Source organism: Andrena cerasifolii, chromosome 6 (assembly GCF_050908995.1).
Source record: "Andrena cerasifolii isolate SP2316 chromosome 6, iyAndCera1_principal, whole genome shotgun sequence".
NCBI classification, from domain to species: domain Eukaryota; kingdom Metazoa; phylum Arthropoda; class Insecta; order Hymenoptera; family Andrenidae; genus Andrena; species Andrena cerasifolii.
In genome coordinates, this window is record NC_135123.1 from 833745 (window position 1) to 852630 (window position 18886).

The 18886-nt window shown below is 41.8% G+C and overlaps 1 protein-coding gene across 1 annotated transcript in view; it reads left to right on the plus strand.

Moving 5' to 3' along the window:
- Positions 1 to 257: 257 nt before the first annotated feature.
- Positions 258 to 18886, plus strand: part of LOC143370494 (phenoloxidase 1-like) — a 76711-nt gene continuing 58082 nt past the window's right edge. Inside the window, exons 1-2 of the mRNA XM_076815728.1 lie at positions 258 to 367; positions 3853 to 4076. Of these exons, the coding sequence (XP_076671843.1) occupies positions 283 to 367; positions 3853 to 4076 (309 nt within the window). The 5' untranslated portion in view covers positions 258 to 282. The remainder of the gene's footprint in view (positions 368 to 3852; positions 4077 to 18886) is intronic.

Sequence of the window (18886 nt, forward strand, 5' to 3'; positions counted from 1 at the left end):
TTGCAGATGATACCCTTCATTCTTATTCTCAGTTTGTTACAAGTTTAACCATGAATACTGTTAAACTATTTTTACCATTAAGGAAAATGTTTCATTGAAGTTTAAGAAGAATTGAAGCTATCAGGATCTACCTTGTTTAAATAAAATTGTAATTATTACCCGTATTTTGTTTAGCCTGACAGGTATCAGCCCGCGGCAACTCAAATATTCAATCGCTTTGGGGATGAAGCTGATACGAAACTTCAAGTGAAGCAAATTACTCTTCCGGATCTTAGTATTCCTATGCAACTGGGACGTCGTGAACCTTTTTCTCTTTTTATACCGGCGCATCGGAAGGTAGCCACAAGGCTAATTAATATTTTTATGGGTATGTTTTGCACCATACATCTTACCGTAATGTGGAAACACAGAACTAAAATTATATATATATATATATATATACATACCATATACACACCGGGTGAGGCACATAAATCGTGATAGCTGAATATTTTCAAAAATATTTATGATTTAGAAAAGTGTTATTAGGGAAAGTTGAAATGTTTTTCAGGCCCCACTTGCTAACTTAATTTACTTTATTATATGTTAAGATGTCAAGGTGATTTCAATGTTATATGAAACAATATATTTTGGTATACACATATGTATGTATCCATTAATGGAAACATATTGTTTCATTTAGTAAAAGAAAAAGTTATACTTAGCGGTCTAATAAAAAATATGTTGAAAGAAAAGAAAATATCACGACGCCCGTGCTACAGAAAAGGCGTTCCTTTTGGAATTCATTATATAGAACAACGGCCTGATACGCGCCCACCACCTGACTCCTCGTTATCGTGCTATGTAATGTAATAGATACCGTATAATAACGTAACGTATGTAACGTTCCGCGACGAATCACTAATAAATTTTCCCTTCCTTTATTATTCTAATTGTTACTTTTCTTATATTATCTTGTATCATGCCTAAATCATTCTGTATTAGTAATAAGACACGCGAGCGCGTAGACAGGCTGCGACCTGGCGAGGAGTGAAGGAACTAAGTGATAACTACACACGCATGCGCAGTATCATTCATCCGAGCGAGTGAACCAAGTGCGTACCTCGTGCGGATCGAGTGCGCATACGTAAAATCTATGATCAACTGAACGGCAAAGTGAAACGCGAGTGTAGCACGTGATTGGTGCGAACCAAATACAAAAGCTAATTGGTGCGCGTAAAGTGCGCCAAGTGATTGGAGCGGGCTAAGCTCCACAGACAAGTATAAATATAGGATCGCCAGCAGTACAGGCGCATTCTGAATTCAGCATTCAGCATTCCGACTCCTACAACTGAGACCGCTTTAACTAGCCCCTCACTCCCATCCCTGGCCGTTTTCATGAGCCCCACGGCTTCCATCTAGGAACGCCTAAACAGCTACCTGGCTACCATCGTGGCCGCTTCCACAAGCCTCACGACTTCCATCCTGGGCCGCTCTAACGAGCCCCTGGTCCAAGTGGTATCTACAACTGAGGCCGCTTTTAATCGAGCCCGTCGGCTCCCATCCTAGAAAGCGTGGACCAGCTGATACGCAACAGGAAGCCATTCAAATCCACAGGAATGGAACGCTCCCTACTCTCAACTTAACATTCAATATGGACCAATGTGCCTTCTCTTTTCTGCATTACACCATACCGACTTAGTGTCGTGATCTTACGTTCAATTAGCGATTTAGTATCGTATCTTTATATTATACTTTGCTATCGACTAGCGTCGCACCTTTAATTCATGTTACATGATCCGTTCTAATATATCGCCCGGAGCGCAGAATTCTATTTTCTTTCAACTTAGCGTTATAACCCTATGTTCATTCTTTCAATCTAACGCCGCGCCGGAATTATTGTCGATTAAAGCGTTACTTACGTTAATCACAACCAAGAGTCCTTCTTTTAACAATAATTAACAAGAAAATAGTTTATTCTAAAAGGTTATGATTCTAAGTTGGAGTTGAAAAAGTACGACGCGGTGTCGTGGAATTGCAATATAAATTATAATAAAACGAAAATGGTTACGTAACGACGCGTTGGTCGGTAAAACAGAATACTGTTCGATTTTCGCTCGCGAAGTTAGGTCGGTATAATTGGTATAACGCAAAATTAACTACCTTAAATATCGTTTTGTATGTTCGATCAACGAAAATGGAATTTGGCGATTAGTCGAAAAGAAATAGAATTTTACGCTTAGTCGAATAGAAATAGAAATTGACGCTTAGTCGAAAAGAAATAAAAATTGACGCTTAGTCGAATAATATCTAACGCTTAGTCGAAAAGAAATAGTATTTGACGCTTAGTCGCATATAAGTAATATCTAACGCTTAGTCGATAAGAAATAGAAATTGACGCTTAATCGCATAGAAATAATATCTGACGCTTAGTCGAAAAGAAATAGAATCTGACGCTTGGTCGAAAAGAAATAGAATCTGACGCTTGGTCGAAAGGAAATAGAAATTGACGCTTAATCTCATAGAAATAATGTCTGACGCTTGGTCGACACAGAACGCATTGATTGATACAAAAACAAGGTCACGACACTAAATCGCAATAGTATAGCACGGAGAGAATGACACTTTGGTCGATTTGAATGATAAGTTGAGAGTAAAGAGAGTTCCTTCTCTCGGGATTGAATAGCTTCCAGTTGCCTATTAGCTGGTCCACGCTTTCTAGGATGGGAGCCAAGGTGCCTCGTCAAAAGCGGCCTCAGTTGTAGATTCCACGTTGCTTAGGTGCCTAGTTGAGCTGCCTAAAATGGTAGCCAAGGTGCCTGGTCGGACTGCCTTAGTTGTAGAATGAGAAATTGAGTGGAATATCGTATGGAACCCAGGGTGCCTCGTGAAAACCGGTCGCGGGCAGACAAAGGTGAATTTAGTAGAGGTGCCGGTTCAAGCGCCTCGGAGAGAAGGTGTCGAATACTGGATGGTCTCTGCTGACTACTGCTGGTGGGCCTATATTTATACCCATCCGTAGAACTTGGCCCGCACCAACCACTTGTCGCACTCTACGCGCACCAATTAGCTTCCGTTATTTGGTTTACGCCAATCAGGCGTTACACTCGCATTTCACTAGGTGTTCAGGCGATCGTACGTTCTACGCATGCGTACTCGATCCGTTCTCGGTCCGCACTCGGTTCACTCGTTCGGTTGAATGACACTGCGCATGCGTTCACCTCGCTTAGTTCTTTGACTGGTCGTTAGTCCCTTTCATTCATACGTGTGCTCGCGTCTTATTGTTAATACAAAATGTTTTAGGTATAGTATAACATAATATAAGGATAATGAGAATTAGTATATATAAGAAAAAGAAATTTTTTATGACGGCTCGTCGCGGAACGTTACACGTATGTAAACAGAAACAGTAAGAAAGCATGGTCGTAGAATCATATTGTTGCGCCGGGGCGTTTTCATCGCAGGCCACCCCGACCCAAAGGAGTAGAATAATAGACACGAACGCACACACGACTGAACTATATTGTTACACAGACCAATAGTTTACAAAGATGCGACCCGTTCGTCCGAACGCAATGGCGTTCGGTACAAGATCTCTTTCTCGTCGGCCTCTCCGATCGTCCTCTTGAAGGGGGCCGACCTTCTTCTATCTTCAGCTGCGAGCACCAGCAGGCTATGCACGGGCCTATACCCGGTGCTCGCAACAATATATAAACTATCGTGACACCTGGTGTTCCAAAAACACGTGCTTGGAAAAAATCTTGAGCATCATAGATTTATCAATATCATATTTTAATGTACCAAATTCTTGGTTAAATTCGGTTTAATCAAGGTGTTCACAGGTGAACCTTATTGTTGTGTTCCTTATTGCAGGTATGAGAACATACGAGGACTTCTTATCTGTTGCGGTCTACTGTCGCGACCGCTTGAATCCGACTATGTTCATCTATGCCTTATCAGTTGCAATACTGCACCGCCCCGATACAAAGGATTTGCCAATCCCACCGTTGCCCGAAATATTTCCAGACAAATACGTCGATGGAGGAATTTTTTCTAGAGCTAGAGAAGAGGCCAATCTCGTTCCTGACGGTTCGAGGGTATGTAAGAAAAGCTTAATGTACAGTTCAACTTTCGAACAAGTAATTATGTTAAATTTTGTTCATTCTTGATATCGGGAATCTCGTCGCTTGTGTACGACATACATACGCATGTTGGTGCGTAGGGACCAACAGGCGGCACCTATCGTGCTTAGAGAGCACTTGCTTTTTTTTATTACAGTTAACCTGTGTAATAATACATACATGAAAATCGAAAAGCATCGTAGGATTTAGTCAAACCACCTGCATAAAATTAAATTCGCGTGTAGGATTCTGTAGCTCGGTTACCGCGGGCAACATAAGATTCAGAGATCGAAATCCATCGTCTACCAACGAACACGAAAGCGCGTAGAAATTGATTTAACACGTAACAATGCTGCATTATATTGCTGCGTTTTGTAGCACTCTTATCCGTTATTCTTGTATACTGAATTCCACTTAATTCCGCGTAACGATGACTCTGAGGAGGCTGTTGATTGTTAAGAAACTGGGAGGGAAAGCGCTACGACCAATCGCGTGCGCAAGCAGTAGTGGGAACTGCGCAGATCGATTGCAAATCGATGGGGCCGTAGGTCTACTCTTATATGGAATGTGTTTGAGAATGAGATAATGTACGAGCGCGAACGTTGAAAGCTGATTACGTTAGGATCGCTGTGAAATAACTTCGAGTGTGGTGAAATGAACCTCCGTCACTTTATTAAAACACTAGTTGAGTCGCAACGAGCGTGATATGATACAGAGGCAGAGTTGTATTTAATTACTGCCTTTAAATGAGAAGAGTGAGTCCACGTGCTGCGGCCCACGCGGCGTCCCCACGATTATATTTGTTAGAATATAATGTTTATTTATTCAAGAAAATAAAAGTTACACAGTCGAACGTCAGTATAATAATAATAATAAGAACTGTATAAAACTTAAACTAAAAGTAATAGAAAGAATACTGTCTTTAGCGCGATACATGTTATCCGTTCAGAGGGTTTTCTCGGACTGAGAAGCGCAGGGGTGGAGAAGACCGTTTTCCCCTCTTTTGGGTCTCCTGTAGCGAAAGAAAGGAAACTCATAAATTACCGGGTCCTTAAAGACACTCTAACTCTAGGAACAGTCTATCGTTGTACACATTCCAACAATATTAATCGAGGGGCTCTTTTTTGGGTGTGAGCGTTTCTGAATATTTAATCCACAGATTGCACGTTGAGCGTGAGTGATGAAAATGAATTTTGCACAAGATTCACGAGATCACATTGATGATATGTTGAAACAATAATGACTGAGCAACACGCGTGTTATACTGAACGCTGAGACGAGAGTGAATGTTAAGGTGGCCGCGAACTTCCATCCACGCGTCGCCTCGAACGTTCCAAAAACCGATCGAGCCGGTGCGGCGCGCTGATTGGTGCATTGATCGTAGATCCGCGGCGCTTCCCAGGAGGTGCTGCGGTGAGAATAAGCATGGCGGCGGTTGAAACAACCACATTCCCAAACAGAATGATATATTTCACAACACTAGATTAACAGTTCATCTACACTTTAGATAATGTTAGATAACCTTGATTAGTTCTATTTACAATTAACTACTCTACAAGGTGTGCTAGCTAAAAATGTTTTACGTATATTTTGAGTGATTTGAAAGAGCGAATATGCTGCCAGGAAAACATTATTTAATATCAGTTTTTACTCGAATTGCCGAGGACAAGCATGTTTTTTATACAGAAGTAAAGATGTTTTCCCTAGTATGATCATGAACTCCAAAATTAAATTCTGTCTAAAATAGAACTGCTAAGAATAAGAGAAATTGTCAACTTTTGGTGTAAATAAAAATCATTCATGATGACAGTAAAAGCATAGACCTTCTTAAAGTGAAACGGAAAACATCCATGTATTTATCTTCGTGGTTATCATGGTAATGAATGTTTCAAATAAGTTGGTGACTTAAGTAGTTATGTGTTACAATGCAAAGTCATTTTAAGGTCATACTATTGTATATGTTTGAATGTACATTAATATCGTGTGCAGTAACTGTATTCGCATGTAGGGGAACATGGGTGGCCTTAAAATGTTTTGAATTTTTGAAATCATTCAAAATGCGTATAAAATATTCTGTGTATCGGCAATACTAGAGAAAATAGTTGGGAGGCCTGACTTGGGGGGATACCCTATAGGGTATAACTTCTGTAGGCGTAAAAATGCACTGCAGAGTGGTGCAAAAGCAGAAAAATGATAACGTGGGCGCGCAATGGATAGGGAAAACTGTACTAGTGTGCGGTGCAGCCTCATACCCGTAGGATAGACTTGAATGATTGGGATTCACGAGGGAACTACCTAACCTTTGATAGAGACCGTCAAGGCTTTTATTACAGCCTTATTTTATGCCACATTCCATTTAAAGAGGAATCAGAGCTGATGCAAGATGGTGAGTCAGCGGAATAATGCTTTTTGCGACGTCAGTGTGAGTTTAAACCGCTTTTATGAAACATGTGAGCAGACATTTTCACATGCTGAACAAGTAATTAAACAAGCCTTAGTTGAAGCAGCAGCTTTAAGAGTAGTTGACCGGACCAACCCGGAAGCAGAGACAGATGTGTTGCAACAGATGCACGGTGACAATATAGTCGTAAGTGAGAATCATGATTTTGATGAGGAACATATCGAAGTGACTGCAATGCCTGATGATCTATTTCAAAACAATGTGAATGGACTGAATTTAGAACAAATTGGACCAGCATTCCTCCTAGACGCCAACTTTCTACCCCTGCACAGGAAATACACGTATATCATTTCCTCTGATTAATTCGCATTTCTGAAATGGATAGGCAAGTATGGTGTGCGTACTGAAAGTCCCGAAATACCTGGCTTATAGAAGTTGTCATAAATGCTGTTACTTTATTGCGTACTGAAACATCTGTTTTTAAGTAGCTACCTACATTTAGTTTAGCTGAAGGTACTAAAAATGTTTTATGACTTTAAAAATTATTCAAATTTGACTTTCGTACATCCACAAATGTCGAGATATTTACCTGGTAATGCGATAGGAAACGAAATTACAATTAACACATTCACTGCTGTGGCGATCAACGGCGGCCAACGGTTTGACAGTAAGTAGGTACATAATGTCTGTTAGAGAAATTAGCATCTTAACACCATCTCCCAGGCCCGTCGATAATTAGGTAACAATGGCAACGGCACGCTGACTGATGTGGAGCGTCGATCACGGCCCCTTCCACCAACTTGCGATCGATGGAAGGGGAATTTTCTCTCTCTCTCTCTCTCTCTCTCTCTCTCTTCCAGGAAATCACTGCCGATTCCCTGGATCACTCTCTCTGTACGCATCCTCGGTATAGGTTTTATCCGTTTCGCTTTGCTTACGATTCCATTTTGCTTGCGCCGTTCGCGAACGTTCGATCGTACTTCGAAACTGCTTTTCTGCTCCAAACCGCTCAAAAATCCGAGAAGCTCGTAAATCCGACCCGTGCGAGGCGCGCAGTTGCACCACTGGGAACGTCTTTCTGCAACAAATCGGTCTTACGCGTCGAAAAAACGTGCGCGGCGCGCCGTTGCACTAGTGGGACCCTCTCTTTAGAGAAAGGTCGAACACGCACTTATAGAGCTATGTCAGGCCATCATTTGGAACAAGAACGTAGGAATTGGAGAAATATTAAGGGCATTCTCCGGTCAAATCGATCGAAAACATAGGTGTCTTTTATGATTTTTCTAGAAAAAGTATACAATGTATGGATCTAAAACTTATAGTACATTATTCTGCTACAATTGTAGAGTATAAAATAATTTTTTTAATTTCATTTTTGCCCACCCCTACCTCTGATATGCATTGCGTGCTGCATCGTTGTAAAAAAAACTTGCCTGCAGTTTCGCCACGATAACTTTAGACAGGATCATTCAAAATCAAAACACCAAAGATATTCCATAATTACACATGTGTGCTTATCGCGCTACCCGCAAGCAGTGTTAAGAAACAACTAGGCGATGATTGCTAAATGTTTAAACAATAGGGTCCCTGAAACATGGGTTTTATCGCACAAAAATGTTTCGTAAAAAAAATGGAGTGTATGAAAATTCGCAATAGAGAGTAGCGCGGAAGCCAGTGTAATTACGAGTAAAATCCCGTCTGAATTTTTAGATTCGGTCAAGAATTGCATTTTTTATCGTGGCGATAGTGCGTGAAAAATTGTATCGAGAGAAACGTACTTAAAGTTTGACTCCAAGCGCATTCGTCTAGTGACTTGCTCGTGAACGCCCTATTTTCCATGCGTTTATTCTTTTAAAACAAAAATAGATTCTATTTTTGGATCAATATATGTATTATTAAAAAAAAAAATCATTACATCGCCGAACTGCCTCGCGGCTTAGAGACCTGGGGGCGGTTTGCGCCACAGCCGCGGGGCGACCCTCACTACCGTAGCGGTGGCCTGCCCGTTAAGGGGGTAGACGCGGGTAATGCAGCGCGCTGTATACCGACACTATCTGGCCCGAAACATGGGTTTGGGATTTTTCATTTTTCATCCCTTATATAAGCAGGTTTTGGGCTGGGCTATGACTCATTCAAAAGAGGAAGGTTCAATGCGGAGCGCTCTGCTCATGGTTCAACGAAATTGTGACGATATCTAATAATATGAGTGTCCAAAATAGAGCAAAAGTACACCCTCAGAATCTAAGTATTTTCAAGTCACTAAAAGAGTTTTGTGACTGAAATGGTGAGCAGGGCGCTCTGCGTTGAACCTTCCTCTTTCGAGTGAGTCCTAATCCAGCCCAACATCTGCTCATATAAGGACAAAAAATGAAAAATCGTGATTGCATTCCCAAATACGAGTTCCGCCATATTGGCGATAGTACAGAGTAAGTCACGTGACAAATTTAGTTCAGGTAGTGGATACGAGATGGCGCCTACTCAGGAGAACTGCCAACGTGGAATAATAGTAAAACTGAAACGTTAACTGGATACATGTGCCACAGTATGCGCGTGATGCAGTCAATGTATGCATTTTCGTACGATTGTAGCTTAGGTTATATGCATTTTAGGCTTGAAAACTGTTATAATATCGATTTCGGTTCTCCAAACGGTTATGTAGTATCGGAATAAGTTCAGCGAGACGTTGAGAACCTCGGAGGAGACAGGCCCGTTGGGGAAAACCCAACGCGTCACCGGGCCCAGCGACGCGCGCAAGGGTTTGTCGGGGCGAGAAAGCGCGCGGCGGAGCGATGTCCATATTTGGGCATGAGGGCGACTTGAAAAGCGTGCGTGGTGGGGATGTAGCGTCCTTTTTCGGAAAGGCGAGTTTTCCGCGGAAAGGACAGAGTTGGAACAACCGGCAGAGTGTGTAGATGTACTGAGTCGTTGTGTTAAATCGAGTTGTTTGTGTCGTAGTCGGTTATCTTGTATTAGTTTTAGTTTCTTTCAATCTTATATATATATATCTTTCCTGTTTATATTAAATATATTTTATTTATCCCACAATTTTGGGGGCCCCTCCGGGATAGAAAACACAGGAAAACAGGATTGTCGGTCAAAGCTATTTACGCGGTAATCGTGAAGTTGTATCCAGTGAAACGGTTGTTGTGCTGTGACGGTGAAGTACTGTTACGAAAGAGTTAAAATAAACCGATATTCACAATGAGTGACGCGGGAAGTGCTGATAATACTATTGTTGATCTTGGGGAAAAAGATGGCGGCAATGCTAGGCTGGCACGAGTTGACGCAATGAAGCTGCCCGAGTTGAAGCAGGAGTTGCAGAGCCGTAAGCTGAAGATATCCGGAAAGAAGAAGGAGCTGCAAGATCGGCTGAGAGCTGCTCTTACGTTGGAAGCCGAGCATGGGGAAGATGCAGATGAAGATGAAGATGGTTCTGACGAAAGTGAAGATGATGATGTTAAGAAATGCACAAGGCAAACGCAAATGTTGACGTTTAAGGATGTTGAGGAGTCTATGGGTACGTTTAGCGGTGATGATAAAGTAAACGTCCGTTGCTGGCTCGAAGAATTTGAAGATATGGCGGAGCTGTGCAAATGGAGTGATATTCAAAAAATCGTATATGCGAATCGATTGTTGCGCGGATCGGCTAAGTTGTACGTCAACTATGAGAAATGTTGTCGTAAGTGGTCTGAAATGAAGCAAGCGTTGAGATCCGAGTTTGCACGAGTGGTAGACGTCCATAAGATACATAAGGAATTATCGTGCAGAACCAAGAAAACAAATGAATCATACCAGGAGTACATCTACCAAATGCTGGAGATAGCCAAACAAGCAGACATGGAAGTCACCGCGACCATTAAATATATTATTGAAGGGATTCAAGACGATGAGTGCAATAAAATGATATTGTACGGAGCCAAAAGCGTACGAGAGCTGAAGGAGAAGTTCGAGTCCTACGAAGCCATGAAGGAGAATGCAAGAGTGAAGAGCAGGCGAACTGAAGAGAAGACGAAGAAGGCGGTCCGAGGAGGTGTTGGAGCTGTGATGCAAGGAGGTGTAAGAAAATGTTTCTTATGTGGGGACCGGAACCATTTAAGTGCGACTTGTCCGACGAAAAGTAAAGGCATGAAGTGTTTTAAGTGTCAGGGGTATGGGCATATTGCGCTTGAATGTAAAGGCGAGAGTAAACCTGTAAAGGATGTGAGTAGTACATCGGAAGCGTCGAGGAAAAAGCGCCTTAAGGAGGTACAGATTGAAAATTGTGAGTTAGTAGCGTTAATAGATTCGGGTAGCGATTTGAATTTAATACGAGCAGATCATTATGTAAAAATTGGCGCGCCTAGACTAAGTAATACGATTTTACAATTTCGCGGCGTTGCGGTGGAAAGCCATCATACGTTAGGAGTATTTTCAACACACATAACGATAGATCATGTAGTGTATCCAATAGATATACATGTTGTACCTGACGTGTTGACGTCACACGGTTTAATAATTGGTACAGATTTTCTAGACTCCGTAGAGCTAATTATGAAAGGGGGAGAAATTTCTATTAGGAAGCTAGACGTGCCAGAAGTGTATAGCATTAGTGTTGAACCTGCAGTGAATGGAGTTGATTTGTCGCATGTTACAGTTCCTGAGCATAGAGAGGCAATAGAAGTTTTAGTCGAAAATTATAAGCCTAATAAAACACGCGAAGTGGGGGTTACGATGAACATTATTCTTACTGATGATGTGCCTGTTTACCAAAGACCGCGACGATTGTCTCCTAAGGAAAAAGCAATAGTCGATGAACAAATAAAGGCGTGGGTAGAGAATGGGATTATACGACCGTCTCACTCAGATTATGGGAGTCCGATAGTGTTGGTTGTGAAAAAAGATGGTACAATTAGAATTTGCATTGATTTTAGACACCTGAATAAGAAAATAGTGAAGGACAGGTACCCTTTGCCGTTAATAGAGGACGAGTTAGACTCACTACAGGGCGCGAAAGTGTTTAGCACACTTGATTTAAAGAATGGGTTTTTTCATGTGCCCATTGAAGAAGGTAGTCAAAAGTATACCGCTTTTGTTGTACCCAACGGCCATTACGAGTTTTTGAGAGTGCCTTTCGGACTCTGTAATTCGCCAGCCGTTTTCCAAAGGTTCATACATGCCGTGTTCAGAGAATTAATAGCGGTGGGAATGGTGCGCGTTTACATGGATGATATAATAGTTCTAGCGAATGATGTTGTAAGTGCAATTGCAAACCTTGAAGCTGTGTTGGGCGTAGCGAGTCAATTCGGATTAGTAGTGAATTGGGGTAAATGTAAATTTTTGCAAACGAGGGTGGAATACTTAGGGCATATTGTCGAAAATGCTTGCATTCAGCCGTCAGAACATAAAACTAGAGCCGTAATTAAATTCCCGAAACCTCAGTGTGTGAAGGACGTTCAGAGTTTTTTAGGCTTAACAGGATATTTTAGAAAATTTATCCATCGTTATTCAGTTATAGCGCGTCCAATGTCGGATTTGTTGAGAAAGGATGTCAAGTTTAGGTTTGGTGCGTTGGAACTGGAAGCGTTTAATAAATTGAAGTTAACGTTGAGTAGTGCACCGGTATTAAAATTATATCGTACAGGCGCCGAGACAGAGCTGCACACTGATGCGTCTGGTTTAGGATATGGAGCAATTTTATTGCAGCGCGATACTCAGGATGGTGCCTTCCATCCCGTGTATTACGCGAGTGGGAAAACTACGCCTGCCGAGGAAAAATACCCGAGTTATGAACTTGAAGTCTTAGCGATCATTAAATCCTTGAAAAAGTTTCGAGTTTACCTGTTAGGAATTTCGTTTAAAATTGTTACTGATTGTCAGGCGTTTACGTTGACAATGAATAAGAAAGATTTGTGCGTGCGAGTAGCTAGGTGGGTTCTTCTGCTCCAGGAATTTCAGTATACGATTGAGCATAGGCCGGGTAGAAGTATGGTTCATGTCGACGCCCTGAGTAGAAATCCGTTGCCTACAATTATGCTAGTAGAGGAAGATGACGACGGAATTATTGTCAGGTTGCGTGAAGCTCAACGAGGAGACGATGAATTGCGGAAAATTTGTGACAACATCGAGCAATACCGAAAGAATGGCTATGTTGTAAGTCGTGACGTGTTGTACAGAGTGGTAAATGACACCCCGCTGGTGGTCGTACCTAAACCAATGCAGGTACAGGTAGTCCGCCGGGTGCACGAACGCGGTCACTTTGGGGTGATTAAGACTGAGGCGTTGTTAAAGAGAGACTATTGGTTTAAGGGAATGCGTCAGAAAGTAGAAAAAGTTGTACGAAATTGTATAAATTGTATTCTAGCCGAGCGGAAACATAATAAGCAGGAGGGGTTTTTGTGTAGTATTGATAAGGGGGAAGTGCCGTTTGATACATACCACGTTGACCATCTTGGACCGTTGCAGTCTACAAAGAAGTCTTATCGACATATTTTTGCTGTTATTGATGCGTTCACGAAGTTTGTTTGGTTGTATCCGACAAAGTCGACGAGTTCTGCTGAAGTCATTGACCGTTTAAGGAAGCAGTCCGTAATATTCGGTAATCCCAAGCGAGTTATTTCCGATCGCGGTACGAGTTTTACGTCTGACGCCTTTAAGGATTATTGTAAAGAGGAAGGGATTTGTCACGTGTTGATAACAACAGGGATGCCGCGAGCGAATGGGCAGATAGAAAGGGTCAATAGGACGCTCATATCGTTGCTGACCAAATTAGCTGCGCCGAAGCCGGAGGAGTGGTACAAATACCTCGAATCAGCTCAGAAATATCTGAACGCGACACCGAGTAGGAGTACCAATACAACGCCTTTTCGTTTGTTGTTTGGTACACATGTAAGAATGCGTGAGGATCCTGAAATCAGAAAGTTGATAGAGGGTGAGTGGATCGCTATGTTTCAAGAAGAGCGTGACGAGATGCGGTTACGAGCGAAGAGGAAAATCGCGGAGGTTCAAGCGCAGAACAGAAAATCGTTTAACAAGAATCGCAAAGAAGCCACGGAGTACAGGCAGGGCCAGCTGATAGCAATTAAAAGAACGCAAGCCGGTCCAGGCTTGAAGTTCCATGCGAAGTATTTTGGGCCTTATTGCGTAAAAAGGGTATTGAGGAATAACCGTTACGTGGTGGAAAAGGTTGGAGAACACGAGGGTCCGCGGACGACGTCTACGGCTGCCGACCACATGAAGCCGTGGGTCACCGACGAGGAAGACGACCTGTCCGATGATAGCGAATCGGTGTAGGGTAGAACCAAGGACATCTGAGGGCAGATGTCATATCAGGATGGCCGAATGTAGTATCGGAATAAGTTCAGCGAGACGTTGAGAACCTCGGAGGAGACAGGCCCGTTGGGGAAAACCCAACGCGTCACCGGGCCCAGCGACGCGCGCAAGGGTTTGTCGGGGCGAGAAAGCGCGCGGCGGAGCGATGTCCATATTTGGGCATGAGGGCGACTTGAAAAGCGTGCGTGGTGGGGATGTAGCGTCCTTTTTCGGAAAGGCGAGTTTTCCGCGGAAAGGACAGAGTTGGAACAACCGGCAGAGTGTGTAGATGTACTGAGTCGTTGTGTTAAATCGAGTTGTTTGTGTCGTAGTCGGTTATCTTGTATTAGTTTTAGTTTCTTTCAATCTTATATATATATATCTTTCCTGTTTATATTAAATATATTTTATTTATCCCACAGTTATGAAGAACCTTTATTCTGAATAACTATTATGAAGAACCGAAATTTCCAACTATTATCTGTTTCAGTTACGGTTCCTATTTCCTTCCTCATATCGGTTCCGTAACCGTTATTTTTTCGGTTCTATATCGGTTCCAAAACTGTTCAAGAATCAGTTCTTGTATTGACTTTTCCCTAATTGATATCATTAATTATTGTAGCTGCAGATTACTGTATATGTACATATTCTTTACAAAATCCTTATAGAAAAAGAAGAAACATGTATACACATCATATATAATAAAGCGTTGAAATAAATAAATCAGCTACATATATTTTACATTTACACGCACTATATCATTCAGAATAGGAAGTTAAAAGTTTCTCCTGTTTCTATATGAATTTTGTAAAAAAGGTTAACATCTACAGCAATCTACAGCTACGATAATGAATGATATCAATTAGAAAAGTCGATATAAGAATTGATTCTGGAACCGTTTCGGAACCGATATAGAATCGAAAAAATAACGGTTATGGAACTGATATGAAGAGGGAAACAGATAATAGTTGGAAATTTCGCTTCTTCATAACAGTTATTTGGAATAAAAGTTCTCCATAACTGTTTTAATCAGAACCTTTACATAACAGTTTTAAACAGTTATTTTCGGAATCGTTTCAAGCCCTGCTAGGAACTGCTGGGAACTGTATTCATTTACTAAATTAACGCTTTTATTGTAACACATACTTCCACTTGTAATTGCTGTCGATTTTATGTTATAATTATATGGTCACATTATTTAAAATGAAAAAAGGGAAATTGGAACTTTTTTTTACTAATATTGGAAATATTGATTTATTGATATCATATTTTCAGAATGTGACTCCCTGTTTTTTTTTGTAATTCTTTACGATCCTATGCAGAGATGGGCATTATTTAAATAAAAGAATATACTTCCGAATGGTCCCAGTGGCCGATTGACACGAGGTTTGGGGCAGGGGGTGGGTGTGTACCATAAATCTAAAATTCTATATAGCTTCGGGTATTTATTAGTTTCCTTTGTTTATTCGAAGGGCTTTCATCTTGGGCTTCGAATAATATTTCATCTTTCATTGTATCTTTATCCTAAGGTTGCATTCAGATATATTGGCCGGTCGATTTGTTTTTGCGAGCATCGATTAAGGAGAAATTAGCCACCAGCATCTGACGATCGTGGATTTGTCAGTTGGAGTTGCGTGGCTCCCAAAGGATATGGTGGGGTAACGGGAATGCTGATCGATTCTGTCTGAACGTAGCCATGTGGTTGTTATCTATTCTTATTGTTAGCGTAATAGTTGTGTGCGCTACGAAACTATACGTAGACCAATACGTGATAAAGCTATCGAGAAACAATCAATGTTCTGACCAATAAAACTCCTGAAATTTTCGGAGCTAACGCACACCCATTCTGATGTATGTATTTCTACGTTCAGAGCTCGGTTTCGCCTACACGTCAGGAGCTTGGCGCTATCTCCACCACTTCTGGCCCACACTTGTTCTGCGAAGGCGAGAGCGAGATAGAACGAGAGCGCGTCAGAAAACATTGAGAAAAGGAGAACCGAGGCAGGCAAGCATCACTTGGTTGGAAATTCCTGATCCCAGAATTTCATGCATTTATCTATTGAAATGTAGCTTCAAGTCATCGGGCAATTGTATTGCTTCTTCTGGTCCATACATATATCTGTTCGCGAGTAGGTGTCACGAACGATGCGACTTTGGTTTCCCGAATAAATTCGCCTTTATCAGGGCCCTCGCCCGAACCGCTTAACAAGGAGACTGAATGATGTAAACCGAGTGCGATTGAAATAGTGCACCAGCGGGAGACCCTCTGTCGACGGCGACTTGAGTCATCCAGTACTGAATATGAATATTTTCATATTTCTCATTATACCTTGATAAGAGTGTTGCCACTGATGGATTTGTGAGTTTATGCCCACGAAAATGAGTCGAGACGCGAAGCAATTCGGTCTATTTTTTTCTGAGAATACATGATTAGGTCACACACTACGTTCACTAAAAATGGGCGGAATTGCTCCATGTTTGGCATCATTTTCATCGAGAAATTCTACAAATTCCATTGGTAATACTTTCATCAACACTTATAAAAAAACATGAACATTTTATCTGCCCCGTCGGTTTTATTGCGCTCGGCTGTCAACGGGTGGTCTACTGGGACCCGAAGGTCCTCGCTCGTAGCGAGAAAGCAAAAGTGGGGTGGGTAGATCTTTCCCGATAATCCGAGTCCAAACATTTGCGTGCGTAACTTCATGTTGCACGTCAAAAAGTATTCTTTTAATTGCCATTAGTAATTCAGTTTTTATTGCAATTAAATCAGGCATCATTAAAATCATACACAGTTCATTAATTTTAAGTAATTGACCAATTCATTTATTTTTTAATTCATTAATGCTGTACTCTGGTGAAGAATATCGTAATACGGAGCTAATATTCTAAGCCCTAGAATCTACGGTATTGTTGCGCGGGAGCGTTTTCACCGCAGGCCACCCCGACGCAAAGGAGTAGAATAATAGACACGGACGCACACACGACATCACTATATTTGGTTCATAGGGCAATATCAATAGATTACAATGTTACAAGCCTAACCCGTACGTCCGAACGCCACGGCCTTCGGTACAAGACCGTCTTCTGGTCGGCCTCTTGAAGGGAGCCGATCTTCTTCTATCTTCAGCTGCGAGCACTAGAGCTGATCAAGTACCCGGAAAAAGCAAGCCGAGCCTGGCTCGGCTTGAAAAACCGAGCCGAGCCGGGTACCCGAAAGAACCGAGCGGCTCGGACAGAACCAAGTACTTGAATTTTTTTCAAGCGGCCCGAAAGAAACCGGGCCGCTTGGAAAAATTCAATCCGCTCGGTTCCATCCCATCCGCCCGGTTTCTTTCGGGCCGCTTGGAAAAATTCAATCCGCTCGGTTCCATCCAATCCGCCCGGTTTCTTTCGGGCCGCTTGAAAAAATTCAATCCGCTCGGTTCCATCCAATCCGCCCGGTTTCTTTCGGGCCGCTTGAAAAAAATTCAAGTACTTGGTTCTGTCCGAGCCGCTCGGTTCTTTCGGGTACCCGGCTCGGCTTGGAAACCGAGTCCCGGATTGGTTCGGATTTCAAGCTACCCGAATATTCAAGTACTCGTACAGCTCTAGCGAGCACCAGCAGGCTATGCACGGGCCTATACCCGGTGCTCGCAACGGTATTGCCAATGTGTACATATTATTGTCGTTGAGCATGAAGGGTCCGACTGACCGCTCTGCCGAGCTAGAAAATTTCGCTTATTGCGGCAGTTGTCTAATGACTACCGCTAACGGGGGAAAGTAGTTTAGGAAATTTGAAGACCACACTTGTTGTGAGCTCGATGGGATGACCTTAAGGAATTTTTGCTATAGGATAGGTCTTGAGATCACGAATTATATACGTTCGCAACCGAGGGATCCATACCCGTCAGGTGCCAGCAGCAAGCAGCGCACCAGGAGAAAGACGGCCACCTTTCTTTCCCCATTATCCGCCCCGTGATGCTTAACTTCGGTGATCGAACGAAAACCGGTATTGCCAATTTGCAGTTGAAACGCGCGCCACTTCGCACTATCGCTTTTTAACATTTAAACGGGGTGATTCTCTAGCTAGATTCGTCAAACGCGATGCTCGCCAACAATCATGTGTCTCGCTGAGTTTCGTGGGCTTCGACGCTCGAAACCATACAATGTTACGCACTAAGTAGTGACGAATCTGAAGCTATGCAATTCCTAATCAAATCTTTCCGAAAGTGACGTCAATCGATTCCTAATGTTTTCTAGATCAAATTGGCCCCAAAAATGATATAATCCGGACCATAATTAAGGAAATTACGTGAAAAATGTGTTTGCTGAATCGAACGCCCGTTTCGTTAAAAATAGTACGATTTAAATTGTTTTCTGTCAATTTAATCGGGAAAATGCCAGGAATCCATTGGTGTCACTATCAGATTGAAATGAAGAAAAATAAACAAATTCTGTTTCTATATAATCGATTACAACATCGCAGTAGCACCGGCGAATGCATTAGCGAATATGAAAAGCTATCGAATAAATAATTGCAATCTAAAGTCGCTATTGCACCAACACAATTTTATATATAATATTTGTCCAACTGCTTTCTGCATAGGAGGTTTAAGGATCTTATAATAAATATATAACTTTCAGGTTCTGCTTTAGTGTGTTGCTAATAAAAAAATGCCTAACCTAACCTAACAAACTTCATTTTCTGGGGACATCCCCTGAACTATTTTTTCTTTTCACTTATAATTCCTTATTACCAACGTAGCATATTGTAGCATAAGCATATTTCATGTAATTAAAATGTACAATGAATTTTCTACGTTTTCACTACCAGTAGACTTTCCGTTAAAATTTTTACAAGTACAACGCAACAGTTGAGAATTTCTTTCCACATTCAGAATGGAATATGGAACTAGGCAGCCAGATTTACGCTATTGGAAAAAGATATCACAGATGAAAGAGAAAAGATTCCCTAGAAGATGCTAAGAAGAAGGAAAAGCGTTGGACAGAAATACACACAGACAGTAAGAGAATTTGGGGCACACAAATAAAAAACATACTACAACAATACTAATTCGACAGAAACAATAGAACCGGGAGGAATCAAGAAAAAATT